This window comes from Dendrobates tinctorius, unplaced genomic scaffold, assembly GCF_039654945.1.
Source record: "Dendrobates tinctorius isolate UK_male_01 unplaced genomic scaffold, ASM3965494v1 ptg000251l, whole genome shotgun sequence".
NCBI lineage: Eukaryota > Metazoa > Chordata > Amphibia > Anura > Dendrobatidae > Dendrobates > Dendrobates tinctorius.
The window spans coordinates 869,973-892,564 of NW_027361918.1; the positions used below are offsets into that span (position 1 = coordinate 869,973).

General features: G+C 44.6%; 1 protein-coding gene across 3 annotated transcripts in view; it reads left to right on the forward strand.

Moving 5' to 3' along the window:
* LOC141065411 (uncharacterized) overlaps window positions 1-22,361 on the forward strand; it is an 87,484-nt gene extending 65,123 nt beyond the window's left edge. The window contains exons 2-6 of one of the 3 annotated variants that reach the window (XM_073557883.1): window positions 1,074-1,250; window positions 14,723-14,914; window positions 15,014-15,178; window positions 16,483-16,606; window positions 19,586-22,361. In XM_073557883.1, the coding sequence (XP_073413984.1) occupies window positions 1,074-1,250; window positions 14,723-14,914; window positions 15,014-15,178; window positions 16,483-16,606; window positions 19,586-22,257 (3,330 nt within the window). In that variant the 3' untranslated portion in view covers window positions 22,258-22,361. Of the gene's footprint in view, window positions 1-1,073; window positions 1,251-14,722; window positions 15,179-16,482; window positions 16,607-19,585 lie in introns of all 3 variants that reach the window. The other 2 variants (XM_073557882.1, XM_073557884.1) reach the window with 2 other exon arrangements.
* Window positions 22,362-22,592: the final 231 nt, after the last annotated feature.

A 22,592-nucleotide genomic window follows, 5' to 3' on the forward strand; every position in this document is an offset into this window, starting at 1 on the left:
TCGCTAAGTGGTCGCTAGTGAGCTGCCACACAGGCAGATCTCACCAGCGACATCGCTGGGGTCGAGGGTCGCTACTTACCTGTCACACTAGGTGATCCTGACGTCCTCCCGCCCGCATCCACGCGCGCTAGTCTCTCCACAGGAAGCCCAGCAGGAGGCGCCTGACGAGAAACGGTCCAGGACGTTCTCTCGCGACCAGCGATACCCAGCGGGGAGCGGTCAGAGGTAAGTATCAGACATAGCGATATCGCTCGCAATATCGCTGCTGCGTCACAAAACCAGTGCTGTTATAGCGATATCGCTTAGTGTGGACAGGCCCTTTACTCTCCTTAGCAATGTGCTTCTCTGTTTCCTTTTTGGCAGCTTTAATTAGATTTTTAGATAAAGTATTTTTCTCCCTATAGTCTCTAGATCTTCAGCGGTGCCTCCTGCTTTAGTAGTGTAAACACTTTCTTTTTACTGTAACTTGCCCTCTTCTTTGTTTAGCCACGTTGGGTTTATTCCCACAAGGTATAAACCGCTTGCAGTGCCTATTTAGGATGTTCTTAAACATTTCCCATTTATTATCTGTATTCTTATTTCTTTACTATTGTTAATTGATTTTATTGATAGACCCCAGCGACGAACCTGGAGAAGTATTTTTGGCAAACGACACCTATTAGTATAGGTAACAGGATGTCTTTCAGAGGGTTTCCCGTTATTCTCTGAGAAGTTACCAGGTTTTGGTCCTGATTCCACCTTGGCTTCTATATCCAAGGAGGATTCCATAGAAGAGTCTCCGGTATCACCGTCTGCCTGTATCTTTCTATCTTCACCCTCACTGCTGTCTCCAGCACACTGCTGACAGAGCGGCCCAGACAGCACCACCACCAAACCACTGGCAGCAACTTTGTGTTGACTCTCGATCTCCAACTACCAGGGTCCTTCGGACCTCCCAAACAGCAAGGAGTAAACCAGGTAGTCGGGGCCACATGAGCTCAACTATTGAGATGGATGGGCAGCTGCAGAGACAACACATAAACTGTCTTATGTTTCCTTATGTGTAATATTCATCATCATCTCTCCTTATACAGGATTACACGATAGAGAAGAAGACATCAGGTGACTGTGTGACTCCCATCATCCATCTCCATGTATCCGGAGGAGGGAGCAGTAATGAGAGCCCCATCACAGAAGCCCCACACTCCCCGATGCCTGAGAAGAAGATCCTAGATCTCACCACCGAGATCACAGAGCTGCTGACTGGAGAGGTGACTGCTGGGAGATTATACAGTGTACACTGGGGGATTCTGGGTGATGAGAGGAGACTGCTGGGAGATTATACAGTGTACACTGGAGGATTCTGGGTGATGAGAGGAGACTGCTGGGAGATTATACAGTATACACTGGAGGATTCTGGGTGATGAGAGGAGACTGCTGGGAGATTATACAGTATACACTGGAGGATTCTGGGTGATGAGAGGAGACTGCTGGGAGATTATACAGTATACACTGGAGGATTCTGGGTGATGAGAGGAGACTGCTGGGAGATTATACAGTATACACTGGAGGATTCTGGGTGATGAGAGGAGACTGCTGGGAGATTATAAAGTGTACACTGGAGGATTCTGGGTGATGAGAGGAGACTGCTGGGAGATTATACAGTATACACTGGAGGATTCTGGGTGATGGGAGGAGACTGCTGGGAGATTATACAGTATACACTGGAGGATTCTGGGTGATGAGAGGAGACTTCTGGGAGATTATACAGTGTACACTGGAGGATTCTGGGTGATGAGAGGAGACTGTTGGGAGATTATACAGTATACACTGGAGGATTCTGGGTGATGAGAGGAGACTGCTGGGACATTATACAGTATACACTGGAGGATTCTGGGTGAGGAAAGGAGACTGCTGGGAGATTATACAGTATACACTGGAGGATTCTGGGTGAGGAGATGAGACTGCTGGGAGATTATACAGTGTACACTGGGGGATTCTGGGTGATGAGAGGAGACTGCTGGGAGATTATACAGTATACACTGGAGGATTCTGGGTGATGAGAGGAGACTGCTGGGACATTATACAGTATACACTGGAGGATTCTGGGTGAGGAGAGGAGACTGCTGGGAGATTATACAGTATACACTGGAGGATTCTGGGTGATGGGAGGAGAGAAGACTGCTGGGAGATTATACAGTATGCACTGGAGGATTCTGGGTGATGAGAGGAGACTGCTGGGAGATTATACAGTATACACTGGAGGATTCTGGGTGAGGAGAGGAGACTGCTGGGAGATTATGCAGTATACACTGGAGGATTCTGGGTGATGTTAGGAGACTGCTGGGAGATTTGTTGTGAGTTCATTCTCTGGTTCACCAGTTGTGAGTTCTCCTTCCAGACTCCCTCTGGTGGTAACAGGAGGTAGAGAGGCTGATTTGATCGGTGGAAATCTGCCACCTGAGAATGAGGATGACGATTGGATCTCAGGAGTCTCAGATTGGATTTAAGACAGCCGACGCCCTATTCATTTGTTGGTGATTCCTTCTGGCTTGTCAGCTCTTGGTTCTCAGCTCTGTTCCAGTCATCTAAAGCTAAGTTTTTCTGCTAATGCTCACACTTGATTTTGTTGGTCTGTTCAGTTTTTTGTGTGGTCAGTCAGCCCCGGCTGGGGGCTGTGCTGAATTTCCACTCTTATTTATCAGTATTTTGCCAATTGGCTTTTTGTCCCTTACTAGTTCGGTCTCTTTTTGCTCTGTCTCAGAATATTTCAGAGTGATGATATAGTGGGAGAAGTCTAGTGACTTCAGGGTTAATGCTGGGAGATTATACAGTGTACACTGGGGGATTCTGGGTGATGAGAGGAGACTGCTGGGACATTATACAGTATACACTGGAGGATTCTGGGTGATGAGAGGAGACTGCTGGGAGATTATACAGTATACACTGGAGGATTCTGGGTGATGAGAGGAGACTGCTGGGAGATTATACAGTATACACTGGAGGATTCTGGGTGATGAGAGGAGACTGCTGGGAGATTATACAGTATACACTGGAGGATTCTGGGTGAGGAGAGGAGACTGCTGGGAGATTATGCAGTATACACTGGAGGATTCTGGGTGATGTTAGGAGACTGCTGGGAGATTTGTTGTGAGTTCATTCTCTGGTTCACCAGTTGTGAGTTCTCCTTCCAGACTCCCTCTGGTGGTAACAGGAGGTAGAGAGGCTGATTTGATCGGTGGAAATCTGCCACCTGAGAATGAGGATGACGATTGGATCTCAGGAGTCTCAGATTGGATTTAAGACAGCCGACGCCCTATTCATTTGTTGGTGATTCCTTCTGGCTTGTCAGCTCTTGGTTCTCAGCTCTGTTCCAGTCATCTAAAGCTAAGTTTTTCTGCTAATGCTCACACTTGATTTTGTTGGTCTGTTCAGTTTTTTGTGTGGTCAGTCAGCCCCGGCTGGGGGCTGTGCTGAATTTCCACTCTTATTTATCAGTATTTTGCCAATTGGCTTTTTGTCCCTTACTAGTTCGGTCTCTTTTTGCTCTGTCTCAGAATATTTCAGAGTGCTGATATAGTGGGAGAAGTCTAGTGACTTCAGGGTTAATTTTGCTATCTGAAGTGTTGGACATGATTTTTGTCGGGTCTTTTGCAGATTGCAGACAGTGTCTTTCCTTTCCTCTCCTTTCTAGTTAGTTTGGGCCCCATCGTTTGCTCAGCCTATTTTCCTGCCTGTGTTTGTGCCTTCATCTTGTTTCACCGTCAGTACATGTGCGGGGGCTATCTATTCCTTTGGGGTCTGCTGTGGGGCAGTTAGTTTTCACCTTTTCATGCTTCAGGCGTATTTAGTCCTCCGGCCGTGACGAGGCGTCTAGGAACATCGTAGGAACGCTCCACGGCTACTGCTAGTTGTGTGGTAAGATCAGGGATCTGCAATCTGCATAGTTACCAACCTCTCTGGTTTTCTGTGACTTAGCTTGTTGTGCTTTTTTCTCCTCGGTGACCCATTCATAACAGAATCACCAGACATACCGCAGATTCTAGGGTACTCAAAAGCAGGAAAAAGTTGTTAAAAAAAAAAAAAAAGTGTCAGAATTATTTGTTTATATATTTTTTTTCTCTGGGGCCATAGGAGGATTTATTTTCTTTTTCCTAATGGAGATTAAGCAATTGTCTGATCGTGTGGAGCAGCTGGCTGCTGAAGCGCAGGGAATTTCCACCTACCTCATTCAGTCACATGCTGCTGAACATAAGATCCCTACTCCTGATGTTTTCTGGGGATCAGTCTAAATTTCTGAATTTTAAGAATAATTGTAAATTATTTCTGTCCTTGAAGCTTAACTCATCGGGGAGCTCTGTGTAGCAGGTTAAAATTGTCATCTCCTTGCTGCGCGGCGATCCCCAGGATTGGGCTTTTTCTTTGACACCTGAAAATCCTATTCTGACTAATGTGGATGCATTTTTTCAAGCCTTGGGGTTGTTGTATGATGAACCTAATGCTGTTGATCAAGCTGAGAGAACCCTGTTGGCATTAAACCAGGGTTAGGATTCTGCAGAGTTATACTGTCAAAAATTCCGAAAGTGGGCGGTCCTTACTACATGTAATGATAGTGCATTGGCAGCTCTCTTTCGGAAGGGTTTATCAGAGACCGTAAAAGATGTTATGGTGGGATTTCCTGTTCCCTCTGGTCTGGATGATTCTATGTCATTAGCCATTCAAGTTGATCGGCGTTTGCGTGAACGTAAAACTACATGGGAGGCGCTCCCACCTTTTGAACAAACGTCTGAACCTATGCAATGCGGTTTTGTCTAGGGCGCAACGTCAGGAGTTTAGAAGGCGTAATAAGCTGTGTTTTTTCTGTGGAGACGCCTCTCATATTATCTCTGTCTGCCCAAAGAGAGAGAAAAGTTTTGCACACACATTTGCTGTGGGCAGTATACAACCTAAGTTCCTTTTGGCAATTACTCTGATCTGCTCCTTATCCACATTTTCCACTAAGGCTTTTGTGGATTCAGGAGCAGCTCTGAATCTGATGGATTTGGACTTTGCTAAACGTTGTGGTTTTTCCATGACGCCTCTGCAGACGCCTATTCCTTTGAGGGGTATTGATGCTACTCCTTTGGCGGAGAATAAACCTCAATTTTGGACCCAGGTGACAATGCGAGTTGCCCCAGACCACCAAGAAAATTGTAAATTTTTGGTGCTGCATAATCTGCATGATACTATATTGTTCTGGGTTTTCATTGGTTGCAAACTCATAATCCAGTTTTGGATTGGAAATCTGTGTCTGTGGTGAGTTGGGGTTGTCAGTGTGTTCTTAGGGATGCTCCTGTGTTCTCCACCTCTCCTCAGTCTCATGATATTCCTGATTATCTAGCCGATTTTTCTGATGTTTTTAGTGAGAGTAAGTCTGCGTCTTTGCCTCCTCATAGGAGTTATGACTGTGCAATTGAGTTGATGCCTGGGTGTAAATTTCCCAAGGGTCGGCTTTTCAACTTATCAGTACCCAAACATGATGCTATGCGATCCTATATTAAGGAGTCATTGGAGAAGTTTCATATTAGACCATCCTCGTCACCGTTAGGTGCTGTTTTTTTTTTTTTTTTTGTGGCCAAGAAAGATGGTTCATTAAGACCGTGTACTGATTATCGGTCCCTTAACAAGATGACGGTTAAATATTAGTACTCTGATGTCTGATTTATTCTCCAGAGTTAAGAGTGCCTGCTGGTTTACTAAGCTTGACCTCAGGGGGGCGTATAATCTTATTCGCATCAAGCACGGGGATGAATGGAAGACGGCGTTTAATACTCCGGAGGGACATTTTGAGTACCTGGTGATGCCTTTTGGGTTCACTAATGCCCCTTCTGTCTTTCAGTCCTTTATGAATGATATTTTCCGTGACCTTGTGGATAAGTTTTTGATCATCTATCTGGATGATATTTTGATCTTTTCTAGTGATTGGGATTCTCATGTGGAACACGTCCGGAATGTGTTCCGGATTTTGAGGGAGAATTCCCTGTTTGTTAAGGGATCGAAATGCCTCTTTGGTGTACAGAGGATTTCATTTTTGGGATTTATCTTATCTCCATCGACTATTGAAATGGACCCGGTCAAGGTACAGGCCATTTATGATTGGGTTCAGCCTACTTCTTTGAAGGCCCTCCAGAAGTTTTTGGGTTTTGCTAATTTCTATCGTAAATTTATAGGTAATTTTTCTAGTATTGTCAAACCACTGACTGATCTGACCAAGAAGGGCGCTGATGTGCTGAATTGGTCTCCTGAGGCTATCTCAGCATTTCAGGAGCTTAAGCAGAGATTTACTTCAGCTCCAGTTTTACGGCAACCTGATGTCTCACTTTCATTTCAGATGGAGGTAGATGCTTCTGAGATTGGTGCAGGAGCTGTTTTGTCCCAAAAAGACCCTGTGACTTCTAAGATGAATCCCTGTGCCTTCTTTTCTCGAAAGTTCTCCCCTTCTGAACGCAACTATGACATGGAGAATCGGGAGTTGTTGGCCATGAAGTGGGCATTTGAGGAGTGGAGACATTGGTTGGAGGGAGCTAGACATCAAGTTGTGGTCCTCACCGATCACAAGAATTTGATTTATCTGGAGTCTGCCAAAAGCTTGAATCCTAGACAGGCTAGATGGGCCTTGTTTTTCACGCGTTTTAATTTTGTGGTCTCTTTTCTTCCGGGCACTAAGAATGTTAAGGCAGACGCCCTTTCTAGGAGTTTCTTTGCCGATTCTCTTAGTGTGACCGAGCCTACTACCATCCTAGGTGAGGGGGTAGTTCTTTCTGCCATTTCGCCCGATTTGAGACGCGCCCTGGAGAAATTTCAGGAGGATAAACCTGAGTGTTGCCCTGTGGGAAAATTGTATGTTCCTGACCAGTGGAGAAAGAGAGTGATGTCTGAAATTCATTGCTCCGCATTGGCTGGTCATCCAGGTATTTTTGGTACCAGAGATTTGGTGAGTCGGTCCTTTTGGTGGCCTGCCTTATCTCGTGACGTCAGGAATTTTGTACAGTCCTGTGGGACTTGTTCTCGGTCTAAACCCTGTTCTCGTTCTAGTGGGTTGCTGATGCCCTTGCCAGTGCCCAAGAGGCCATGGACCCATATCTCAATGGATTTTATTTCTGATCTTCCTGTCTCTCAGAGAATGACTGTTATCTGGGTGATTTGTGATAGATTTTTGAAGATGGTCCATCTTGTACCACTCCCAAATTTGCCATCTTCCGCTGAGTTGGTGCCCTTGTTTTTACAACAGGTGGTTCGGTTACATGGGATTCCTGAGAATATTGTGTCCGACAGAGGAGTCCAGTTTGTTTCCAGATTCCGGAAAGCCTTTTGTTCCAATCTGGGAATTCAGTTATCCTTCTCCTCCGCGTTTCATCCCCAGACCAATGGACAGACTGAGAGAACAAACCAGACCTTGGAGTCTTATTTGAGATGTTTTATATCCGCTGATCAGGATGATTGGGTCTCATTTTTGCCCTTGGCCGAATTCGCACTGAACAATAGAGCTAGTTCTGCCATTTTGATGTCACCCTTTTTCTGTAATTTTGGGTTTCATCCTCGATTCTCTTCAGGGCAAGTGGAATCTTCGTCCTGCCCAGGTGTGGACACTGTGGTTAAGAGAATGCAGCAGATATGGGACCAAGTGGTGGATAAGTTGTCACTCTCTCAGGGAAAGGCCCAGCGATTTTCAAACCGGCATAGGACCATTGGCCCCGGTTTAAAGTGGGTGATATGGTTTGGTTGTTGTCTAGGAATATTCCTATGAAGGTTGCATCTCCTAAATTTAAGCCAAGGTTTATTGGACCTTATAAGATTTTGGAAATTCTTAATCCTGTTTCGTTTCGATTGGCTCTTCCAATTATGTTCAAGATCCATAACGTATTTCACAAATCTCTGTTGAAGAGGTTTGTTGAGCCAGTGGTTCCTATGGCAGCACCTCTTGACCCTGTGTTGGTTGAAAGCAATGTGGAATATGAGGTAGAGAAAATATTGGATTCTCGTTTGGTTAGACGGAGACTCCAGTATTTGGTCAAATGGAAGGGTTATGGTCAGAAGGATAATTCTTGGGTCTCTGCCTCCAATATTCATGCCAATAGATTGGTTCGTGCCTTTCACCGGGCCCATCCTGATCGGCCGGGTGGCGTGGATGAGGGTTCGGTGACCCCTCCTCAAGGGGGGGTACTGTTGTGAGTTCATTCTCTGGTTCACCAGTTGTGAGTTCTCCTTCCAGACTCCCTCTGGTGGTAACAGGAGGTAGAGAGACTGATTTGATCGGTGGAAATCTGCCACCTGAGAATGAGGATGACGATTGGATCTCAGGAGTCTCAGATTGGATTTAAGACAGCAGACGCCCTATTCGGTTGCTGGCGATTCCTTCTGGCTTGTCAGCTCTTGGTTTTCAGCTCTGTTCCAGTCATCTAAAGCGAAGTTTTTCTGCTAATGCTCACATTTGATTTTGTTGGTCTATTCAGTTTTTTGGTGTGGTCAGTCAGCCCCGGCTGGGGGCTGTGCTGAATTTCCACTCTTATTTATCAGTATTTTGCCAATTGGCTTTTTGTCCCTTACTAGTTTGGTCTCTTTTTGCTCTGTCTCAGAATATTTCAGAGTGCTGATATAGTGGGAGAAGTCTAGTGACTTCAGGGTTAATTTTGCTATCAGAAGTGTTGGACATTATTTTTGTAGGGTTTTTTGCAGGTTGCAGACAGTGTCTTTCCTTTCCTGTCTAGTTAGTTTGGGCCCCATCATTTGCTCAGCCAATTTTCCTGCCTGTGTTTGTGCCTTCATCTTGTTTCACCGTCAATACATGTGTAGGGGCTATCTATTCCTTTGGGGTCTGCTCTGGGGCAGTTAGTTTTACCTTTTCTTGCTTTAGGCTTATTTAGTCCTCCGGCCGTGACGAGGCGTCTAGGAACATCGTAGGCACGCTCCACGGCTACTGCTAGTTGTGTTGTAAGATCAGGGATCTGCAATCTGCATATTTACCAACCACTCTGGTTTTCTGTGACTTAGCTTGTTGTGCTTTTTTCTCCTCAGTGACCCATTCATAACAGAGATTATACAGTATACACTGTGGGATTCTGGGTGATGAGAGGAGACTGCTGGGAGATTATACAGTGCACACTGGAGGATTCTGGGTGATGAGCGGAGAGGAGACTGCTGGGAGATTATACAGTGTACACTAGAGGATTCTGGGTGATGAGAGGAGAGGAGACTGCTGGGAGATTATACAGTGTACACTGGAGGATTCTGGGTGATGGGAGGAGACTGCTGGGAGATTATACAGTATACACTGGAGGATTCTGGGTGATGAGAGGAGACTGCTGGGAGATTATACAGTATACACTGGAGGATTCTGGGTGATGAGAGGAGACTGCTGGAAGATTATACAGTATACACTGAAGGATCCTTGGTGATGAGAGGAGACTGCTGGGAGGTTATACAGTATACACTGGTGGATTCTGGGTGATGAGAGGAGACTGCTGGGAGATTATACAGTATACACTGGAGGATTCTGAGTGATGAGAGGAGACTGCTGGGAGATTATACAGTGTACACTGAAGGATCCTTGGTGATGAGAGGAGACTGCTGGAAGTTTATACAGTATACACTAGAGGATTCTGGGTGATGAGAGGAGAGGAGACTGCTGGGAGATTATACAGTGTACACTGGAGGATTCTGGGTGATGGGAGGAGACTGCTGGGAGATTATACAGTATACACTGGAGGATTCTGGGTGATGAGAGGAGACTGCTGGGAGATTATACAGTATACACTGGAGGATTCTGGGTGATGAGAGGAGACTGCTGGAAGATTATACAGTATACACTGGAGGATTCTGAGTGATGAGAGGAGACTGCTGGGAGATTATACAGTGTACACTGAAGGATCCTTGGTGATGAGAGGAGACTGCTGGGAGATTATACAGTATACACTGGAGGATTCTGGGTGATGAGAGGAGACTGCTAGGAGATTATACAGTGTACACTGGAGGATTCTGGGTGATGAGAGGAGACTGCTGGGAGATTATACAGTGTACACTGAAGGATCCTTGGTGATGAGAGGAGACTGCTGGGAGATTATACAGTATACACTGGAGGATTCTGAGTGATGAGAGGAGACTGCTGGGAGATTATACAGTATACACTGGAGGATTCTGGGTGATGAGAGGAGACAGCTGGGAGATTATACAGTATACACTGGAGGATTCTGAGTGATGAGAGGAGACTGCTGGGAGATTATACAGTGTACACTGAAGGATCCTTGGTGATGAGAGGAGACTGCTGGGAGATTATACAGTATACACTGGAGGATTCTGAGTGATGAGAGGAGACTGCTGGGAGATTATACAGTGTACACTGAAGGATCCTTGGTGATGAGAGGAGGCTGCTGGGAGATTATACAGTATACACTGGAGGATTCTGGGTGATGAGAGGAGACTGCTGGGAGATTATACAGTATACACTGGAGGATTCTGGGTGATGAGAGGAGACTGCTGGGAGGTTATACAGTATACACTGGAGGATTCTGGGTGATGAGAGGAGACTGCTGGAAGTTTATACAGTATACACTGGAGGATTCTGGGTGATGAGAGGAGACTGCTGGGAGATTATACAGTGTACACTGGAGGATTCTGCGTGATGAGAGGAGACTGCTGGGAGATTATACAGTATACACTGGAGGATTCTGGGTGATGGGAGGAGACTGCTGGGAGGTTATACAGTATACACTGGAGGATTCTGGGTGATGAGAGGAGACTGCTGGGAGATTATACAGTATACACTGGAGGATTCTGGGTGATGAGAGGAGACTGCTGGGAGGTTATACAGTATACACTGGAGGATTCTGGGTGATGAGAGGAGACTGCTGGGAGATTATACAGTATACTCTGGAGGATTCTGGGTGATGGGAGGAGACTGCTGGGAGATTATACAGTATACACTGGAGGATTCTGGGTGATGAGAGGAGACTGCTGGGAGATTATACAGTGTACACTGGAGGATTCTGGGTGATGGGAGGAGACTGCTGGGAGATTATACAGTATACACTGGAGGATTCTGGGTGATGAGAGGAGACTGCTGGGAGATTATACAGTGTACACTGGAGGATTCTGGGTGATGGGAGGAGACTGCTGGGAGATTATACAGTATACACTGGAGAATTCTGGGTGATGAGAGGAGACTGCTGGGAGATTATACAGTATACACTGGAGGATTCTGGGTGATGAGAGGAGACTGCTGGGAGATTATACAGTATACACTGGAGGATTCTGGGTGATGGGAGGAGACTGCTGGGAGGTTATACAGTATACACTGGAGGATTCTGGGTGATGAGAGGAGACTGCTGGGAGATTATACAGTATACACTGGAGGATTCTGGGTGATGAGAGGAGACTGCTGGGAGGTTATACAGTATACACTGGAGGATTCTGGGTGATGAGAGGAGACTGCTGGGAGATTATACAGTGTACACTGGAGGATTCTGGGTGATGGGAGGAGACTGCTGGGAGATTATACAGTATACACTGGAGGATTCTGGGTGATGAGAGGAGACTGCTGGGAGATTATACAGTGTACACTGGAGGATTCTGGGTGATGGGAGGAGACTGCTGGGAGATTATACAGTATACACTGGGGGATTCTGGGTGATGAGAGGAGACTGCTGGGAGATTATACAGTATACACTGGAGGATTCTGGGTGATGAGAGGAGACTGCTGGGAGATTATACAGTATACACTGGAGGATTCTGGGTGATGAGAGGAGACTGCTGGGAGATTATACAGTGTACACTGGAGGATTCTGGGTGATGGGAGGAGACTGCTGTGAGATTATACAGTATACACTGGAGAATTCTGGGTGATGAGAGGAGACTGCTGGGAGATTATACAGTATACACTGGAGGATTCTGGGTGATGAGAGGAGACTGCTGGGAGATTATACAGTATACAGTGGAGGATTCTGGGTGATGAGAGGGACCTTGTCACACAGCAGCTATTCTGAACGATTCCAGCCTGCGTCCCTGAGTTCTGTGTCACCAATGAGGTCGCTCATCAGCGTCAAACACAGCGATGCACGCTGGCCAGCGGGACGCCGACTATGAAAAAATTGCCCAGGACATTCCAGCACGATCAGCGATATTCAGCGGGGATGCCGGACGCCACTACGTGTCACATGTAGCGAGATCACTGTTGCGTCACAAATTCGGTGACGCCTTAGCGATCTTGCTAGCGATCTTGCTATGTGAGACAGGGACTTAAGGCTGTGTGCACACGATGCAGATTTGCAGCGGATCCCCAGCGGATTTTACTGCGCAGAAACGTTGCATATCCGCATTGTAATGTACAGTAGCCTTAAAATCAATGAAAAAAAAAAAACTGCTGTGCAGAAGCTGCAGATTTTTCCACGCGGTTTTCCTGCGGTACAAAATCCGCAGCATGTTGCTTCTTTTGTGCGGTTTTCCATCTCCCCTGTCTCCAAATCCGCAGGGGGAAAACCAGTGAAAAACCGCAATAAAACAGCAGGAAAAATGGAAGAAATCCGCAGGGCTAAAAAGTCCATCTGCACTCAGCCTAAGTCTGCTGTAAAGAGAAGACTTCATGAGAGCAAATTCCGAGGGTTCACCACAAGGTGAATACCATTAATCTGCTTGAAACTAGGCAAAAAAAAGCAAACCCTCAAAATAAGCCGCCCAGTTCTGGAAAAGCATTTTTTGGGTAGAGAAAACAAAGATTAATTTGTACCAGAATGAAGGGAAGAAGAAAGTATGGAGAAGGCTTGGAATGTCTCCTGAACCTTAACACAGCACATCCTCTGTAACACGTGATGGTGCGGGCTTGCATGGCTTCTAATGGCACCAGGTCACTAGTGGTTATTGATGATGTCACTGAAGACAGAAGCAGCCGTATTAATTCTTTGTGTACAGGGCGATACGTTCTGCTCAGATTCAACCAAATGCAGCAAGAATGAATGGACGAAGCTTCACAGGAAAGATGGACAATGGTCCAACACACCCTGCAAAATCAAAGAAGTGGCATATTCTGTAGTGGCCGAGTCATCACCAGATCTCGGCCACATCGAGCCACATTTCACAGGCTAAAGACAAAACTGAAGGTAGAAAGATCCACAAGCAAGGGACAACTGAAGTCCCTGTAGGAAAGGCTGCAAAGCCTCACACTGGAGAAAACCATCGAGGGTGAAGTCCATGGCCTCCAGACTAAAGGCCGCCATTGCTGTAAAACAGGGGTGGGGAATGTCTGTCCCAAGGGCCATATTCAGTCCACGATATCATCTGGTGCGGCCCGCAGCAACTTTGCCCATTTTTTGGATGCGGGTTCTTTTAATGGTACGTTCCCACAGTCAGTAAATGCTGTGGGTTGGACGCTGTGTACATCCGATGTTACAGCATAGTGGATGCCTCCGGCTTACCTGTGAGTCAGACATGCGGCTCGTGTTTCCCAACCAGAGCACGTCAATTTATGTAGCGGAGATGCTCAGTCTCTGCTGCGTAAAATACCCATTCACTTTCTTTAGATGCGGTAAAACCACATTATATTCCTAGTCACTTGCGTTTTAAGCATGTGTACTAATTTAATGGTGTACTTTGTTTTAGCTGACATTACACATACACTGCAGTTCTCGCCATCAGCTGATCTCAAGAACTGCAGTGCACATGACCGCTGGGTACCGAGTTAGTGGTGAAAAAAAATTTGAAAGTTTGTAAAGGGAAAACAAAAGTTGCCATTTTCCGAGACCCTTAGCGTTTCCATTTTTCGTGATCTTGGGTTGGGTGAGGGCTTTTTTTTTTTTTTTTGGGTGTGCCAAGCTATTGATACCATTTTGGTGCAGACACGTTCTTTTGATCGTCCATTATTGCATTTTATTACAATGTTGCAGCGACCAAAAAATGTACCTCTGGCATTTTGTTTTTTTGTTTTTTTTCTCGCTGCGCCATTTACCGATTTGATTAATTCTTTTTTTATATTGATCGGGCGATTCTGAACGCAGCAATACCAAATATGTGTATGTTTGATTTTTTTTTTTTTTTTTAAATTGTATTTATTTTTATTTTTTATTACAGTAAACATTTTTTTTACTTTTTGCATGCTTATATAGTCTTCATATGAGATTTGAAGCTGCACTTGTCTGATCGCTTCTGCTACATAGAGCAGGGCTGCAGTCCTGCTCTATGTAGCAGAAATGCTCACTTGCTATGAGCACCGACCACTAGGCGGCGCTCATAGCTATCCAGCAATGACAAGCACAGGGATCTTCTCCTGACTCCGAGTTGTCATGCCAACCCATCGGCTACCCGCGGTCATCTGACACGGGACCCGATGGGAGGAGGGAATAACGCGCTTCCTGTGCATGCATGTTAAATGCCGCTGTCAGAGTTTGACAGCGATATTTAACAAGTTAACTGCTGCGGGTGAATCGTGATTTCACCCTCTGCTGTTCCGGGCACATGTCAGCTAATCAGATCAGCTGTCATGTCCCAAAAAAGGTGTGGGCTCATCACCGGAGCCCACAGCAAAAGGAAAGGCGTCCAATGATGTACTGTGTCCGTCACTGGACGCTAAGGGGTTAATTAATTCTGAAAGTCTCTGCTTCAATTACATCTCAGTTGTTTCAATTTACATCCAAAATTGCAAACTAGCGGCCTGCAGAGCTGAAATTGTGATTTTTCGTCCCTGGCCGATGATTTCTGCACCTAACTGTCTGTCTGTCAGGTTCCTGTCAGGTGTCAGGATGCCGTTGTCTATTTCTCCATGGAGGAGTGGGAGTACATGGAAGGACAGAAGGATCAGGACCAGGACGTCAGGAGGAAAAATGACCCAACGAGGATCGACCAGGACAAAAGCAACATGACGGCAAGAGTGTTACTCCTCGCCCTGGAGATAATCGACTTGTTAAAGGGAAAGGTGAGAGTCTCCCATGAGATCACTCTGATCTCTATTAATAGAACAGGACTGAAAAGATGGATAGAATCTGTGGTGATCGGCGTCTGTCACTGTACACAGGAGCACACGGTGGTGAAGAAGACGTCCGGGGACCGTGTGACCCTCTGTATGTCCGGAGGGCGGAGCAAGATCCAGAGCCCCATCACAGAACCCCTGCACTGCCCGACACCAGAGAAGAAGGTCCTAGAACTGGCCAACAAGATCACCAAGCTGCTGACCGGAGAGGTGACTGCTGGGAGACTACACTGGGGGATTCTGGGAGAGGAGACTGCTGGGAGATTATACAGTGTACACTGGGGGATTCTGGGAGAGGAGACTGCTGGGAGATTATACAGTGTACACTGGGGGATTCTGGGAGAGGAGACTGCTGGGAGATTATACAGTGTACACTGGGGGATTCTGGGAGAAGAGAGGAGACTGCTGGGAGATTATACAGTATACACTGGGGGATTCTGGGTGATGAGAGGAGAGGAGACTGCTGGGAGATTATACAGTATACACTGGAGGAATCTGGGTGATGAGAGGAGACTGCTGGGAGATTATACAGTATACACTGGAGGAATCTGGGTGATGAGAGGAGACTGCTGGGAGATTATACAGTATACACTGGGGGATTCTGGATGATGAGAGGAGACTGCTGGGAGATTATACAGTATACACTGGAGGATTCTGGGTGATGAGAGGATACTGCTGGGAGATTATACAGTATACACTGGAGGATTCTGCGTGATGAGAGGAGACTGCTGGGAGATTATACAGTATACACTGGAGGATTCTGGGTGATGAGAGGAGACTGCTGGGAGATTATACAGTATACACTGGAGGATTCTGGGTGAGGAGAGGAGACTGCTGGGAGATTATACAGTATACACTGGAGGATTCTGGGTGATGAGAGGAGACTGCTGGGAGATTATACAGTATACACTGGGGGATTCTGGGTGATGAGGAGAGACTGCTGGGAGATTATACAGTATACACTGGAGGATTCTGGGTGAGGAGAGGAGACTGCTGGGAGACTACACTGGGGGATTCTGGGAGAGGAGACTGCTGGGAGACTACACTGGGGGATTCTGGGTGACGAGAGGAGAGGAGACTGCTGGGAGATTATACAGTATACACTGGGGGATTCTGGGAGAGGAGAGGAGACTGCTGGGAGATTATACAGTATACACTGGAGGATTCTGGATGATGAGAGGAGACTGCTGGGAGATTATACAGTATACACTGGGGGATTCTGGGAGAGGAGAGGAGACTGCTGGGAGATTATACAGTATACACTGGAGGATTCTGGGGGATGAGAGGAGACTGCTGGGAGATTATACAGTATACACTGGAGGATTCTGGGTGATGAGAGGAGACTGCTGGGAGATTATACAGTGTACACTGGAGGATTCTGGGTGATGAGAGGAGACTGCTGGGAGATTATACAGTGTACACTGGAGGATTCTGGGTGATGAGAGGAGACTGCTGGGAGATTATACAGTGTACACTGGAGGATTCTGGGTGATGTCTCTCTCGTTGGTTGTCAGGTTCCTCTCCGGTGTCAGGACTTCGCTCTCTATTTCTCCATGGAGGAGTGGGATTATGTAGAAGGACACTGGGATCAGTATAAGGACGTTGTGGTGGAGGAGCACCGGCTTCTTGTGTCACCAGGTAAGAGGAGACCTCGGTCATTCCTTTGTGGCCGTTTCTGTGGTCGGACTGGCAGATATAATACAGCCTCACTACTGTCCCAGGCCGTACATACTCGTGTCTGTAATTACCAGTTAGTATATTTATTATTTTGTTCTTTGTGTGAATGTGCTCTGATGTGTAGTTTGTACATTATCCTTACATTACAAGGATGACTGCCTCAGTCTTAAGATGGGAGCAGAAATCTTTGGCTTCAAAATCATGAGAGGAGCAGGTTTTCTCTGGGTTGTGGTCTGGAAGTCCAGGGGTCTCCTTTGTGCTACCCCTGATTGTTAACTCCTTAACGACCATGGGTATTTTTGGTTTTGAATTTTTGTTTTTCGCTCCTCTTCTTTCCAGAGCTGTGATGAAGGAGCAGCTGCCATCTTGGATATGGGGCATAATGCTGTCCTCATGTCTGAGCTTGGCCTGTCCCAGTGATGCCATTTTGGTCTGAGTTCACAAGAATTACAGGCAGCTAACTGCTCCTACCCCCCCATGGCCTGTAAGCATATTGAAGAAAACAGGATTTAGTGCTCCAATGTTGAATAGCAAGGTCTTTTAGTATGATAATGAGATAAGGCCAAAACAGAACTTCAAAGCTTGAGTAGGAGCCACGCCAGCATGGGGCATGAAGGTGCCTGGAGTCTTCAATTAGAATATACCTGCCCGCTGGACACAGGAATACACATCCATTGTCTCTCCCAGCCACTCCGACTACATTCTAGGATCATGGATTATGAGCACACCTTTCGGTTACAGACTCATAAAAAATATCTGCGTGACCCTGAGGAAAACGTGCATCTGGCAGTGCGACTCCTGAGTTGGTGAGGGCTCTGAGACCTGAGATATAGATTGGCCCTCCACAGTGACCCAATGGGTCCATGTTTGCTCTCCACATGACGGAAAACAAACCACATTCACTGGTACCTCTCATGTCCTGATCCGATCATCCTGGAGAAAGTTACCCCCTTTCTTAGATATTGGGAATAGGTTCTGCAGGGAGCTAAAGGGTGGAGATTATTAGCCCACCCTCTGACACAGGGGGGAGGAACCCAGCATGCTTAAGAACTGGGAGCACATGGCAGACAGTCTCACTCACACAGAAGAACCAGATGATCTAAGAAGGAACTGGGGACAGATCTGCCAAGGGAGCAGCGGCACGTGCTTTGGGGTCTGTCCGGCAACTAAGATTCTTGTACCTGTGGACTGCAGAGCTCCCGGGATCCACATGCAACCTACAACCTGGTAAATTGACCTTCAGCTTAATATCTCTAAGTCTTGTACCATTATTGTTATATTTTACTCTGACTGCAAATCCACTGTAATTCCATTGTATAGCTTACTGTATATCTCTGTAATTATCTAGTGCGCCCTTAAGGCAATTAAACCATAAAATTAATCTTGGGCTGATGCTTTTACTCTGATCACGGAGCTTAGAATACCCAGAGGATAACAGGACATCCTCCCCTGCGGCTCTTTGCTCTAGGTGCAGTTCCCTTACTGACCTGAGAGACAAAGGGGACGCCGGAGAGCTGTGCTTGTGTAGTTACGTCACATTGGTGACGTGGGAGGAACCGGTCTTCCTCCACAAGAGCCATAAATAACTTTTTTATTTCTCCATCAATATAGCCATGTGAGGGCTTGTTTTTTGCGGGACGAGTTGTACTTTTGAGTGACACCATTGGTTTTGCCATGTCGTGTACTACAAAACGGGAAAAAATTCCAAGTGTGGTGAAATTGCCAAAAAAGTGCAATCCCACTTGTTTTTGCTTGTTTTTTTTGCTAGGTTCACTAAATACTAAAAGTGACCTGCCATTATGATTCTCCAGGTCATTACAACTTCACAGACACCAAACATGTCTAGGTTCTCTTTTATCTAAGTGGTGAAAAAAAATTCCAAACTTTGTAAAAAAAAAAAAAAAAAAAAGTGCCATTTTCCGAGACCTGTAGTGTCTCCATTTTTCGTGATCTTGAGATGGGTGAGGGCTTATTTTTTGCGGGCCGAGCTGACGTTTTTAATGATACCATGTTTGTGCAGATACGTTCTTTTGATCACCCGTTATTGCATTTTAATGCAATGTCACAGTGACCAAAAAACGTATTTCTGGACATTTGATTTTTTTTCTCGCTACACCGTTTAGCGATCGGGTTAATGCTTTTTTTTATTGATAGATCGGGTGATTCTGAATGCGGTGATACCTAATATGTGTAGGTTTAATTTTTTTTTTATTGTTTTAGTTTGAATGGGGAGAAAGGGGGATGATTTAAACTTTTATATATTTTTTTTCATATTTTTTCAAACTTTTTTTAATTTTGGCGATGAGCAGATCGCCTATATGTAGCAGAAATACTGCATTGCTATGAGCGCAGACCACAGGGTGGCACTCATAGCAATGCAGCATCAACAACCATAGAGGTCTCCAGGAGACCTCTGGTTGTTATTCCAACGCGTCGCTGACCCCTGATCATGTGACGGTGGTCAGCGATGTGCACATTTCCGGCTGCGCAGCTGGAGGTGCCGGTTAAATGACGCTATCAGCATTTGACAGTGGCGTTTAACAGGATAATAGACACAGTTGGATCGCGATTCCACCTGCGCCTATTGCGGGCACATGTCAGCTGTTCAAAACAGCTGACATGTCCCGGCTTTCATGCGGGCTCACTGCCAGAGCCCCTCATCAAAGCAGGGGAGACGTCCAATGGCGTGCTATGCCCATCATTGGATGTTATGGGGTTAATAACAGTTCAGACACAGTTACTGGGGAAGCTAAAACCTTAGGAGGGTCTTATCTTCTGCACCTTCTGTTCCCTTTGTGATCGTGGGATTTGCCCCTAATGTGCGTTAGATTCCATGACATTTCTTGTACATCCTCCACCCTGGATCAGAGGTGGAACATGGATGGGCCTTTATATTTAAAGTTATTTTAAAGAAAAGTAATTCATTTTTATTTCTTACAGAAAATGCAAGTGATTGTTCTGGAGGAAATGTGTTATCGCTAAAATATAATGTAAAAGATGAAACTATCCTGTGTCAGTCCTCAAGAGAAAACCCCAGTACCTTTAATGTACATCGAGAACAGCTTGTTAAATATAAGAGAAGTCACACAAGAGAGAAACCGTATTCATGTTCAGAATGTAAGAAATGCTTTTCAGACAAATATCATCTTATTAGACATCTTATTAGACATCGGCGGATACATACAGGAGAGAAGCCGTATTCATGTTCAGAATGTGGGAAACGTTTTATGAACATATCAAATCTTGTTTTGCATGAGAAAAGACACAAAACTGAGATGCCGTACTCCTGTCCAAAATGTGGTAAATGTTTTTCCCAAAAATCTAATCTTGTTAATCATGTGAGAATTCACAAAGGAAAACGGCCTTTTTCATGTTCAGAATGTGGGAAATGTTTTATAAGTAAATCAGATCTTGTTAGACATGAGAGAAGTCACACAGGAGAGAAGCCGTATTCATGTTCAGCATGTGGAAAATGTTTTACACGTAAAGCATATCTTTTTATACATAAGAAAATTCACACAGGAAAGAAGCCATATTCATGTTCAGAATGTGGGAAATGTTTTATAGTTAAATCAGATCTTGTTAGACATGAGAGAAGTCACACAGGAGTGAAACCATATTCATGTTCAGAATGTGGGAAATGTTTTTCAGTCAAAGTTCTTCTTATTAGACATAAGAGAATTCACACAGGAGAGAAGCCTTTTTTATGTTCAGAATGCGGAAAATGTTTTATAGATAAATCAGCCCTGAGCAAACATAAGAAAATTCACTCAGGCGAGAAGCCATATTCATGTTCAGAATGTGGGAAATGTTTTATTACGAAACAACATCTTGCTACACATGAGAGAATCCACACACATGAGAAGCCATATTCATGTTCAGAATGTGGAAAATGTTTTATTATGAAATCAGATCTTAGTACACATGAGAGAATTCACACAGGAGAGAAGCCGTATTCATGTTCAGTATGTCAGAAAAGTTATACATATGAATCAAGTCTTATGTCACATGAGAAAACTCACTCAAGAGAAAAGCCTTTTTCATGTTCAGAATGTGGGAAATGTTTTATAGGTAAATCAGATCTTGTTAGACATCAGAGAAGTCACACAGGAGAGAAGCCGTATTCCTGTTCAGAATGTGGAAAATGTTTTACACGTAAATCATATCTTGATAAACATAAGAGAATTCACACAGGAAAGAAGCCGTATTCATGTTCAGAATGTAGAAAATGTTTTATAGATAAATCAAATCTTGTTAGACATGAACAAAATCATATAGGAGTAAAGCCATATTCGTGTTCAGAATGTGGAAAATGTTTTCTAGATAAATCAAATCTTGTTAGACATGAGCAAAATCATATAGGAGTAAAGCCGTATTCGTGTTCAGAATGTGGAAAATGTTTTTCAGTCAAAGTTCTTCTTATTAGACATGAGAGAAGTCACACAGGAGAGAAGCCTTTTTCATGTTCGGAATGTGGAAAATGTTTTATAGGTAAATCAGATCTTGTTAGACATGAGAGAAGTCACACAGGAGAGAAGCCTTTTTCATGTTCGGAATGTGGAAAATGTTTTATTGGTAAATCAGATCTTGTTAGACATGAGAGAAGTCACACAGGAGAGAAGCCGTATTCATGTTCAGTATGTCAGAAAAGTTATACATATAAATCAAGTCTTATTTCACATGAGAAAATGCATACAGGAGAAAAGCCTTATTCATGTTCAGAATGTGGGAAATGTTTTGTACATAAATCTACTCTTTATACACATAAGAGTGTCCACACAGGAGAGAAGCCGTATTCATGTTCAGAATGTGGGAAATGTTATAAAACGAAAGCAAATATTGTTGCGCATAGTTTAATTCACACAGGAGAGAAGCCGTATTCATGTTTGGAATGTGGGAAAGGTTTTACTATGAAAACACGTCTTGTTACACATGAGCGAATTCACACAAAAGAGTTTTATTCGTGTTCAGTATGTCAGAAAAGTTTTACACATAAATCAAGTCTTATTACGCATGAGAAAATTCACACGGGATCGATGCCTGATTTATGTTTAGAATCTTTGAAATGTTTTAATGAAAAATCAACTATTGTTGCGCATAAGATAACTCACACAGGAGAGAAGCCGTATTCATGTTCAAAATGTCATAAAGTTTTTAAATATAAACAAAGTCTTACTGCACATGAGCGAATTCACACAGGAAATGCGTATACTTGTTCAGAATGTGGAAAATTCTTTATGAGTAGATCACATCTTATGAGACATGTGAAAATGCACACAGAAGAAAAGCCGCATTCATGTTCAGAATGTGGGAAATGTTTTAATACTGAAGCCCTGCTAAGTGATCATCAAAGAGATCACACTGGAGAGAATCCAGTTACATGTAGCGAATGTGGGATCTCTTTTATATATGAATCAAGTCTTCTCAGACATAAGAAAATTCATGTTCAGAATGTGGAAAATGTTTCTTTAAACGAATCTTTTCAGGTGACACATCAGAGAAGTTACACAGTAGAGAAGCCGTACTCGTGCTCAGAATGTGGAAAATGCTTTATTAGCAAAGACAGACTTCATAGTCATCAGCAAAGTCACACACAGGGGGGAGCTGTTTAATATGAACCTTTTTTTTTATAAATATTTACTTTTTTTACAGTTTTATAAAGAATATATCATTTTTTTTGTTTCAAAATTAAAAAATGTTTGTAAACTTTAAAGAAGTTGTCCATTACTATAGCAATCTTTCTCAATCTAAACGTTTTTCCCAGTTAACATAATAACACACTCGCCTCCGGTGCCATTTCAGCGCTGTCTGCACTCACTCTCCCGGAGCTGACATGAGGTTGTTACATCACATGAACCCTGCGCTCAATCAGCATCAGCTTCACTGTCCTCCGGCAGTCAGACACATAAGTAATTAACAGACAGGGAGCGGCCAGCTGCAGCTCTGT